This window comes from Lycium barbarum, chromosome 4 (assembly GCF_019175385.1).
Source record: "Lycium barbarum isolate Lr01 chromosome 4, ASM1917538v2, whole genome shotgun sequence".
NCBI classification, from domain to species: domain Eukaryota; kingdom Viridiplantae; phylum Streptophyta; class Magnoliopsida; order Solanales; family Solanaceae; genus Lycium; species Lycium barbarum.
Genome location: NC_083340.1, coordinates 122,905,403 through 122,916,141, shown reverse-complemented (window position 1 = coordinate 122,916,141; position 10,739 = coordinate 122,905,403). Strand labels below are relative to the sequence as shown.

General features: G+C 33.6%; 1 protein-coding gene across 1 annotated transcript; it reads left to right on the top strand.

The window, feature by feature from the left end:
* Window positions 1–1,077: 1,077 nt before the first annotated feature.
* LOC132636341 (ATP synthase gamma chain, chloroplastic-like) lies at window positions 1,078–2,898 on the top strand. The gene has a single exon (XM_060353163.1). The coding sequence runs from the start codon at window positions 1,227–1,229 to the stop codon at window positions 2,304–2,306; it is 1,080 nt and encodes a 359-aa protein (XP_060209146.1). The 5' UTR covers window positions 1,078–1,226; the 3' UTR covers window positions 2,307–2,898.
* The last annotated feature ends 7,841 nt before the right edge of the window (window positions 2,899–10,739 follow it).

Sequence of the window (10,739 nt, the reverse complement as noted above, 5' to 3'; positions counted from 1 at the left end):
AAAGGAATTGTGTATACGTCAGGGATCCTGTAGGTAAATGTCCTCTTTTATAATTTCAATTGAGAAAATACTCCATAAGTTTTAAAAAAGAAGAGATTACTCATTTTTAATGATTAGGCAGATTTAGAGCCTGTTTGGATTGGCTTAGTTTAGGTGCTTTTAAGTTAAAATAGTTTTTAAGTAATTTTGGAGTGTTTGGGTAAAATTAAAAAGTGTTTTAAGCATTTATTTTTAAACAAAAACAACAAAAATAAGCCAAAACCCATAAGTCATAAGCTAGAATTTCTAACTTATAATTTTTAGTTTATAAGTCAAAAATCATAAGTCCATCCAAACGGGCTCTATTAGTCTTAAAAGACTTATAACCGAGCCCCAAAGTCTTGAAAACTACAAAATAGTTTCCACCCCACAGTCTTAAAAGACTTGCACCCCAGCCTCAAAATCTTAAAAATTACTCCTTCCGGATCAAAAAGAATATTCACTTAACCTTTTTTCATTGGATTAAAAAGAGCGTTTCCTTAACAAATCAAAAGAGAATTAACCTTATTTTTTTTAGATTTACCCCTATTAAGTGCTATGCCATCAAATCCCAATACATATTTAATTAAAGCAGTTTAGTAAAATTACTTATTTTGATTAAGAGTTACTCCATCCGTCCCATAATAAGTGTCACCTAAACAAAAAAAAAAATTCAATAATGAGTGTCACCTTAGAAAACCAAGACATAAATTGACTAATTTTTTCCAACTCTATCCTTAGACAAAAAATGACAAGTTAAAGTAATATTTAAATGATGATTGAAAAAACCACATAGTAACTTTATATTGTTGGATTTCTAATGTCAAAAGCATTACTACTTGTGCATGCTCTAATTAAGAAGAAAAAATAATTTATTTTTATTATATGGGGATATATTAGTAAACTTCACATTACATTATGAATTTCTTAATATGCGTGTTTTTGACTAAAGTGACACTTATTATGAGATGAAGGGAGTAAATTTTTTTAGACAGTGTGTAAATAGTTAAGTGAACACTATCCGGAGAGAGTACAAAATAGTCTCATTTTCATAACCAACAAGCACATTCAGTTGCCCATTTTCTCAAGCTCCGCTTACCCTCAAGCCTATTCAAAACTCCTTTCTGATAAACCAAAAAAAAAAAAAAAACAAGCTAGTATTTCATCATCCCCATCTAAAACCCTTTCACATACACAACAACAAATCCATGGCTTCTTCTTCTTCACTCTCTTTCACTTCTCAACTCATCAAATCTCCCATTTCCTACAAAAACCCGACTTACCAATCATCCAAACAGCCCCTCCCCTCAATTCACTGCGGTATTCGTGAACTAAGAGAAAGAATCACCTCAGTAAAAAACACCCAAAAACTTACAGAAGCAATGAAATTAGTAGCAGCAGCCAAGATTAGAAAAGCCCAAGAATCAGTCATTAACACTAGACCATTTAATGAAAACTTAGTTGATATGTGTTATAACATAACACAACAACTTCAATTAGAAGATGTAGAAATACCCTTAACTGAAAAAAGACCAGTAAAGAAAGTTGCCCTTGTTGTTATTACTGGTGAAAGAGGTCTTTGTGGGGGTTTTAATAATGCAATCATCAAGAAAGCTGAAACCCGAATAGCGGAGTTGATTAATCTTGGTGTTGAGTATACTTTGATCGGTGTTGGTAAAAAGGGTAATTCTTATTTTCGTCGTAGGAAAGGTGAATTTGTTGAAAGGTATGTTGAAGGAGAGAGTTTTCCTACAGTAAAAGAAGCTCAGGTTATAGCTGATGATGTTTTTTCACTGTTTATAAGTGAAGAAGTTGATAAAGTTGAGGTTTTGTATACTAAATTTGTATCGTTGATTAAATCCGATCCGGTGATACATAGTTTGTTACCATTGTCGACGAAAGGAGAGGTTTTCGATGTGAATGGGAAGAGTGTTGATGTAGATGAAGATGAGTTCTTTAAGTTGACTACTAAAGGAGGGAAATTGGTTGTGGAGAGGGATCATTTGAGGGTTAAAAAGGGGGCTTTTTTGCAAAATATGGAGTTTGAGCAAGACCCTGCTCAGATTCTTGATGCAATGATGCCTCTTTATTTGAATAGCCAGATTTTGAGGGCACTTCAAGAGTCATTTGCAAGTGAACTTGCAGCTAGGATGAATGCTATGAGTAGTGCCACGGATAATGCGGTTGAGTTGAAGAGGAATCTTTCGGTTGCTTATAATCGGGAAAGGCAGGCGAAGATCACTGGTGAGATATTGGAGATTGTTGCTGGAGCGGAGGCACTTACGTAGCTGTGTTGTTTTTTTAATGTAATTTGGATATCCTTCAGTGTGTTTCATTGACTCCTTTTGCAAACAGAAGCTTGTTGGAGACTTACGAAGATATCATGGAGTTCCATCACAGTGACTACTTTTCAGTTACTGGACCGAAAAGTGGCTAGCACGCGCTATTACTACAATATGAATTTAGTGAATTGTTCTCGCTCACCCTAAGAAACATCTTCAATCAGAGGTGAAATACATTGGCCCAACAAGTTCGAAGTCACATTCTGTAAGGTCTATAAAAAAGAATCACTCTTTACTAGAAGTTTCTTCGTAATGCTCTACTTTACTGGCTGTAGATATAGACGCTGAAATTTCTTTATGCTCAAGATTTGTTTAGGAGATAGTTTCCTAAGAGTTTGTTTTCTGCCAGAGTTTAGCACATGGTATGGTGCATTTGGATATTCAGGATTAAGAAAATTAAGCTTATGTTGTTATTAGTGGAACTATATCTCATTGCTTTGAGCCTAGAATACTACTTTCCATTATGTAACAAACCATGGTTCTAACTGTTGGCTTAATTGTTATATTGAATCTGAGTCTCCTTTTGATTAAATCCTTTCCTTTCTGTCTTAAAGAAGAGCAGATGCTGGAATGGCAACTTTATTGATTCGTCTCTTTGTTATGCATTCTGTGTTTTTCTACAAATTGAGGATGCTTGCTAGTAATATACATATTTGTTAGTGATAGGGAAATTTTCACGAAGAAATATCTTTTTGGCATGGAACTATCCTTTATTTGCTCCTCTGCAGCCTGTGCTTGAATCATCAGTTTTTGAGGGTACTGCTAATGTTGTCCATGCTAACTTGGTTTAAGGCATTGAGTTGATTTCTTGTGTCCTTCACAAGCAACAAATTATTTTCTGTTTCCAAGTTGTCTACAATTTAGTTTGGGGTACTTTTTCCGAGTTTAATAAGTGTGTATATGAAGGTAAGAGAGAAGTTTGGAGTCTCCAGGAGTAGCATACTTCACTAGCTGTATACAGATGAAAAAATTGAGAAGAAAGGTTCCTTAGTAAGGGAGTTTGTTTGGTGCCTGTGTTTCAGCTTATGTTGTCACATGGGTACTTAGGAGTAATAAGATTCAGCTTCTGTTGTTATCAGTGGAACTATATATCCTTGCCTTAAGTCTGGAGCACTTTAGGTTGATTACCCTACTTTTGTTGATGTTGAAAACATTGTGTCAAGTTGTTGCCTCATTCATTATATTGAATCCCAGTCTCTTTTTGCTTATATTCTTTCCAGTATCCACATTTGAATGTCCTATTGGATCTAGTCCTGTTTGGCTTTAGCTGAATTTAAGTAGCTTCCCAGCACTTAGTGCTCACTTTTTAAGTGATGAGGCTGAATTATGAATAAGCAGTTGCGAGCTTTGATCAATAACGAGTGATAGAGAGATTATTGGGACTGAACAACTAATTGTGTATTGAGATTTTCATTGAAATACTGTCCTCAAATTTTAGCACATGTTTGAGGCACTTTGTTTCCTGAAGACAGGGATCTGCAAATTCAACTCACTTAATTATAAGTCATTAGTCCTATATATTTCATTCTTTTGGAGCAGCAGCAGTTTTCTCCAAAACTTAATTTTAAGTCATTAGTCCTATATATTTCATTCTTTTGGAGCAGCAGCAGTTCTGTCCAGAACTTAATTTCCACCTTTTGCTTGTCCAAAAAATGATCAAAAATCTTTAATGTATGAGTTTTGGTTCATTTGGTCCTTAATGTATAAGCATAAAAAATGTTTGATCCTACGCCGTATAAATAAAGACAATCGTTACTTTTTCTGTATCTTCATCCATATACAATCGATTTAGCTCAATCAAAGGCAATTATAGGCTTCCTTTCTTACTCCATCGAATATATTCACCATAAAATTATAATTTTTCTTCATTCTATCCATGCATCGAAAGTTTTTCCATAGCTCTTTAAGGGGTTACGTATTTTGATGCGGGTCCTAAAATCAGGTTGATCGATACAAGAATGTACCTTTATTTTGTAGTTTGATGGCTCACATGAGTGCACATGCTGAGTGCTTCTATTTATTTTTACAACAAAAAATTATATTTATTTATATGGCTTAAGATCAAACTAATCATTTTTTGAAATACTCTCTGTTCCATATTAATTGTCCATATTATTAAAAATATTCGTCTCAAAATGTTTGTCAATTTACAAAATCAAGATAGAATTAATTAATTTTTTTCTATTTTATCCTTAACGTTAATTATTTTTTAAAATAACGAATATTGATTTGAGTGCAATTTACTAGAGAGAGATGAGGGTTTATAGTAAAATACAGTTTCATTTATGATGTCTTAAGAGGCGTGTAAAGCGGAAGCCGGAAAGTAGACAAAAAACATGGGACGGAGGGAGTATATTAAGGGTCATTTCCCTCATATTTAATATATTAAGGACAAAAAGGAAGCAAGGAGTACCATTTTGATAATTTTCTCTTCTTTTATTTTTATTTTTTTATTATTGGGGTCTAAACTGGAACTTATATTAAAACTACGATAGATTAAAAAGCTGGTCATTAACTCCAGCCTGAACATTACATATAGGGAGCAGGGAGGGAGGACGTATTAACAAAAGTAGTGGCAGTATTACTGTATTAGTATTATTAGTACAAAACAGTAGCTTCCTATGATGCTTATAACAAAAAGTGTTGCTGATGTTTACTGAGATTTTGCGCATGGTCTGATGTCCTACTTATATGCTTGGAGTATGTCCAAAACTTGCAGAGCTGGTTCTTCATAAACTTTTAGAGTAATCCCAGTAGCTTGTGCTGATTCCATACTAACGTGTGCTACCTTGTCTGCAAGAAGATTCTGCTCCTATAGATATGCTGCATAGAGTGACTATCTACCGTGTTGATGAGGTACCTGCAATCAGTCATCAAAGATGAGTGTAAACCATTATGCGTCCCTAGTAGTTGTGCTACCTGATCAAAGTTTGTGTCAATTTCAATAGGTGCCCAATTGTGGGATCGAGCAATTGATAACCCTTGAAGTAAAGAATGTATATTCAACAAGCGCGACATTGTGATGTTGCACTGCTGCAGCAAAACCCGAGACCCAGTTGCCTGCTTTATTCCGGAAAACACCACCCAAACCACAAGTGTTTTATACACGTTTGGCAACCAATGAAGATCATCTTAACTGCTGTCAAAAGAAAAAGAGAAGTTTTTTAGTGAATCGTCATTTTCTCACGATTGGATGGGTTTGAAGTGTACTGAGGTTAAGGTACAATATCGAGCTCGAGATGTTAGAAGGTGCAAAATCAATGGGTACAGGAGCTGCTATTGAATCCGGTCTTAGATGGTTGGTTCCTTCAAAAGCCATGAAATTCAGACACGAAAAATGGGAGATTGAAGAGAACTTGAAAAGGGAAAAAAAAGAACAGAAGACAAAAGTGAAAAATAAACAGAAGATTACCAAAAACTTAAGAGAAGCATACCTGAACTTGTTTGAAAGGATGAAGAATTGTCTGGAAGTCTGGAGAAAATTGGAAGATATGGGCTTGTGTCTATTAGCCCATGCAAGTACGGGCCCAACACTTTGCATTGTAGCTATTTTGTTTCGACAAACACAATGCTTTGTATTGAATTTTAAAAAAAATTCCTGTCCGACAACCAATCTAGACTATTTGCTTAACAAATATCTGCAACAAAAAGACATAAGGAAGATGCCTCTCCGACAACCAATCTAGAGCCTCAGATACTTAATCTTTATGCCATGCTTCTTGTTGTAGCAAGCATCATGTGATTAAGTAGCTTTGTCTTACAAGTTGGTGCAGCATAACTTGTTCAACTTAGAACTGTCTAGGCTACTTTCTTCCTTTGCCTGAAGAATTGGAGCTGCAACCATGGTTTAAATGGAAGTAAAATTGCATGGTTAACACTTTTAATTGACTGCCCTTCAAATAATAAATGATTTGACATCGAAACTGAGAAAATGTAAATGGTGAATCATATATATTGGCCATTAACCTCGAGTCCGGAACCAAAATGACTCAATAAAAAACCAAGTGAACCAAAATACCCCAACAAAAAAAAAAAGTTACAAAACTACCTTTAGCGTAGTAAAATACTGCGCTAAAGAGTTTTTTTTTTGTATAGCGCAGTAAAATACTGCGCTATAGCGAGCACCAAAAAAAAAATTTGGTAAACTTTTTTTATTTTGCAACACTAAGTGTGTTTTTTCATACTTTGACCAACGATTAGTCGTGTGTTAAGACTCCGAAACGTCAATATTTTATATAGAACCTAATATTTTTTTTTTGGCGTACAATAATGTAGGCTCAATACATCAAGGATACGTAGACGTTCGGATCGTCATTTTAGGGGTTGAAAAGGTGCTCGAAGTAAGTTTTGTTTGAAAAAACTTAGTGTTTGACTGTAAGGTTATTTTAGTCAACTTTATATGTCGAGAAAATTAGTCAGCTTTATTTTTAAAAATTGAAACCACAGAAGTGAAATTAACATTCACAGCTACATTACCCCGGGATTTTTGCGTTGAAATCTATTGCGTATCATCATAATAAGTAAATAAAACTGAAAATTTCACGCTAATTTGGGGGAAAGTTGAAATTGAATGGGATAAAAGGTGTTTTTTAAAAAATTGGCTCGGCCGGCGGTTTTTCCGCATAGATCTCGGAAAAATATCCAAAATAAAAAAAAAATCGCGTAAATCGGACGTTCGAGCGCAAAGTTATGACGATCTAAAGTTTGACCACTTTACAACTAGCTTTTCTCCCTATATTTTTTAAATACTTTTTTATCAAATTGAATTAGATTTATATTCAAAATAAAGTTATGTCTTGATTAAAAAATAACACGCTTAAATCAAAATCTTAAAAAATAAAACACTTAAACCTAAAGTTTTCAAACAAAACTTACTTCGGGCACCTTTTCAACCCCTAAAATGACGATCCAAATGTTTACGTATCCTTGATGTATTGAACCTATATTATTGTACGCAGAAAAAAATATCAGGTTCTATATAAAATATTGACGTTTCGGAGTCTTGACACACGACTAATCATTGGTCAAAGTATGGAAAAAACACTAAGTGTTACAAAAAAAAATGTGGGCCAAAAAACACTAAGTTTTTTAAAACAAAACTTACTTCGGGCACCTTTTCAACCCCTAAAATAACTATCCAAACGTCTACGTATCCTTGATGTATTAGGCCTACATTATTGTACGCAGAAAAAAATATCAGGTTGTATATAAAATATTGACGTTTCGGAGTCTTGACACACGACTAATCGTTGGTCAAAGTATGAAAAAACACACTAAGTGTTGCAAAAAAAAAAGTTTACCATTTTTTTTAGAGTGCTCGCTATAGCGCAGTATTTTACTGCGCTATACAAAAAAAAAAAATCTTTAGCGTAGTAAAATACTGCACTAAAGCAGTTAACGGCTCCGTCTCCGTGAACTGCTTTAGCTCAGTATTTTACTGCGCTAAAGGTAATTTTGTAACTTTTTTTTTTGTTGGAGTATTTTGGTTCACTTAATTTTTTATTGAGTCATTTTGGTTCCGGACTCCATTAACCTCCATACGAATTCCTCTGCATAATATAGGATAATAATTAGAGAAGATGGGAGCTCAACACTTCCCTTTGGAGATGGTTTCTCCATATATAATCAACAACAAATCAGTGATGGAAGACAGAGCTTTGATTTATTGAAAATCAACAATGCATACAATATTCTGAAAACTTGGGTTTTAATAGTCCTTTCCACATATGATTTGAACAAAGGAAAAATAGATAAGCATGTTGCAATACTTACACTATAAAACACCTGATCATCTTCGGCTATCTTCAATGAAATGGCTGTTCACTATGCTGCAATACAAAACCATTAATATAAAGAATGCAATTAAAAGCAAGGATACTTCAAAGCTCACTACAGAGAAAATATGGTATTTCTTGGGTTCATACTAAAGCGAAGAATCGTTTAAAGAACGACTTCATTAATATGGCACTGTATATCTATCTTTATGGGTAAATGGTAGTAGTTCCCAGGTTGTTTCAAATTGGAGTAGTTGTCAGATTCTTGGGTAGCGAATGTGGTTAATATAAAGAAGAGGATTAAAGACATCATATTTTATTAAAACAGAGCAGATTCCAGGTTACAAACTATAGCAAATAATTTCTTGGAAGAAATGCTTATCTTAACTCCAATAATTATGAATGCTAATGTTGTCAACAGAATCGAATCGTTAAGCAGAAAGTAAAACTCCCTAAGAAGGGAATGAATAGCTCTCGTAGACTGCAGATAAAATTTACAACAAAAAACCGCATATGTCTTTCTCCTACCAAAAGGAAAGAAAAAAGAAATAAGGATTTCCCTTTTGCTTTAATAACAACATACCCACTGTAATTCGATAATTTCACAAGTGAGGTCTGAGAGAGGATAGTACGTAGATCTTACCTCCCTTAGGGGGATAGAGGGGACTGCAGAAATGTCTTCCAGTAAAAAGTTAGTTGTTCATAAAAGATGGGATTATAATTTTTTCTTGATTTGCATCAACAATAAACTCCAGCCATAAAAGCAAAATATTAGAGGTATATAGAAAGGTGGATGCTCTACTTAGAATGGATAATTATCATTTAGAATTATCTAGGTGATAAAAGTATTTACTTGATTCATAGCGTTTTTTAAAAATTTAGTAGGACTCTCAATGGAACAAACTGTAAAAAGTGAAGAACATCTATGGCTCGTGGTAATATAGAACTATAAAAGACACTCTATGGGAGATGAGCTCATCTTTACTAAAGCACTTTTTACGAAAGTTTTAAGAGAGGATGAACCTTTTACAGAGCTTTAAAAATGCTTGCATTATCAGAGGAACTAGAAGATGTCACTCACTCAATCTTGTATTGATAGTTTCCTCTTTCTTTCAAAACCCAGAATGGAACAGCCAATCTGACCATATAAACCTTCCTCAGAAGCTATTCTAGCAATTTCATAGTATGAAGAAGTAAACATGCTCTGTTGTTTATTGATGGCCTTTTCTTCTAGTTCTCACTAATAATAAGTTAATATCTCTCTCAAGTGGTGAATATTTTTCTTCAAACAAATTCTAGTATTCTTAAACTTAAATCACGAGAGGTGAAATATATCCCCGACCTAATAAGTAGCAGAGTGTGCAGAATTTGAAACATTATTTGGTGTGGCAAGACATTACTTTTTATAACCTAAATGTTACATTGTGGTAGTTTGAGCTTATGCACATGTAAATAGCATGTCTGAAAACTTAGTATGGAGTTTAAATCACTTAACTATCTAACTTCTGCCAAAATTAAAATATAGAAACAAATTCTAACAGGATACAAAAATAAATTTCAAACAAAATAATCAAACTATACAGTGAATCAAAATAAGATAGAATGATATTAATAAAAATGGAATATTTGTCCAGTTAAATGAGGAACAACTATCGAAAGCCGATTAAAACGCCATTTTACTCTAAAAGCAAGAAGAAAACCTCTGCTAAATTGTCACTTCTCTACCAAAAATACTCAAAAAACAAATATATCATTGTATAAAGGAGAAAGTATATAAAAACGAAACCCGCTGTAGGCTGTGGGTCCTGAAGCCACGCTGAATAGAAAATAACAGGATGCGACATCAGCTTATGTTAGATGACTAAATGCACTCAAGTTAAACGTTAAAGCCAAAAACTAACATGTCGATCCTGGATAGTTAACTCATGCTTCTATAGTAGTTAAAAATAAAAATATAAGATGAGATTACAAGATTACATATTTGTATTACGTAGTTTGCATAATATTATGTTAAAGGAAAAAAGTTTACGTTGAGTTAATTTCGATTGAAACCCAAAAAAAATGTAGAAGAACTATTACATAAATATGTGTAAAATATATACCATTTATATACATTATATCATTTTTAGGTTAAATAGATATATATATATATATATATATATATATATATATATATATATATATATATATGTCAAGGCATTTAAGCCTGTTTCTAGTTCTGGGGTGATCCCAGATTGCAGTTCATTACAAAAAGCAAATTCACGTTCATAAATAATTCCTAATATGTCTGTCCAAAATATGTATGCTATTCACAAACACAAGAGGAACTGCTAGGATCTTGATCCTTTCAAAAGTTGTTGTCTTCCACCTTTCTTAACTAGCTGATCTATCATTTTGTTTTGATCGCAATAGCTATGCTTTAGTGTCGGATGTCCTAGTTCTCTCATTAAGGATATGCATTCAGAGATAATCGGCAGGTGTCCATGTGTTATCATTGATATCATCCCTGTTGCGTCTGTGTTGATCTCAATAGGCATCAAGTTATTTTCTAGTGCTATTTCATTATTCCCATCTAAAACCCTTTCACATACACAAAAACAAATCC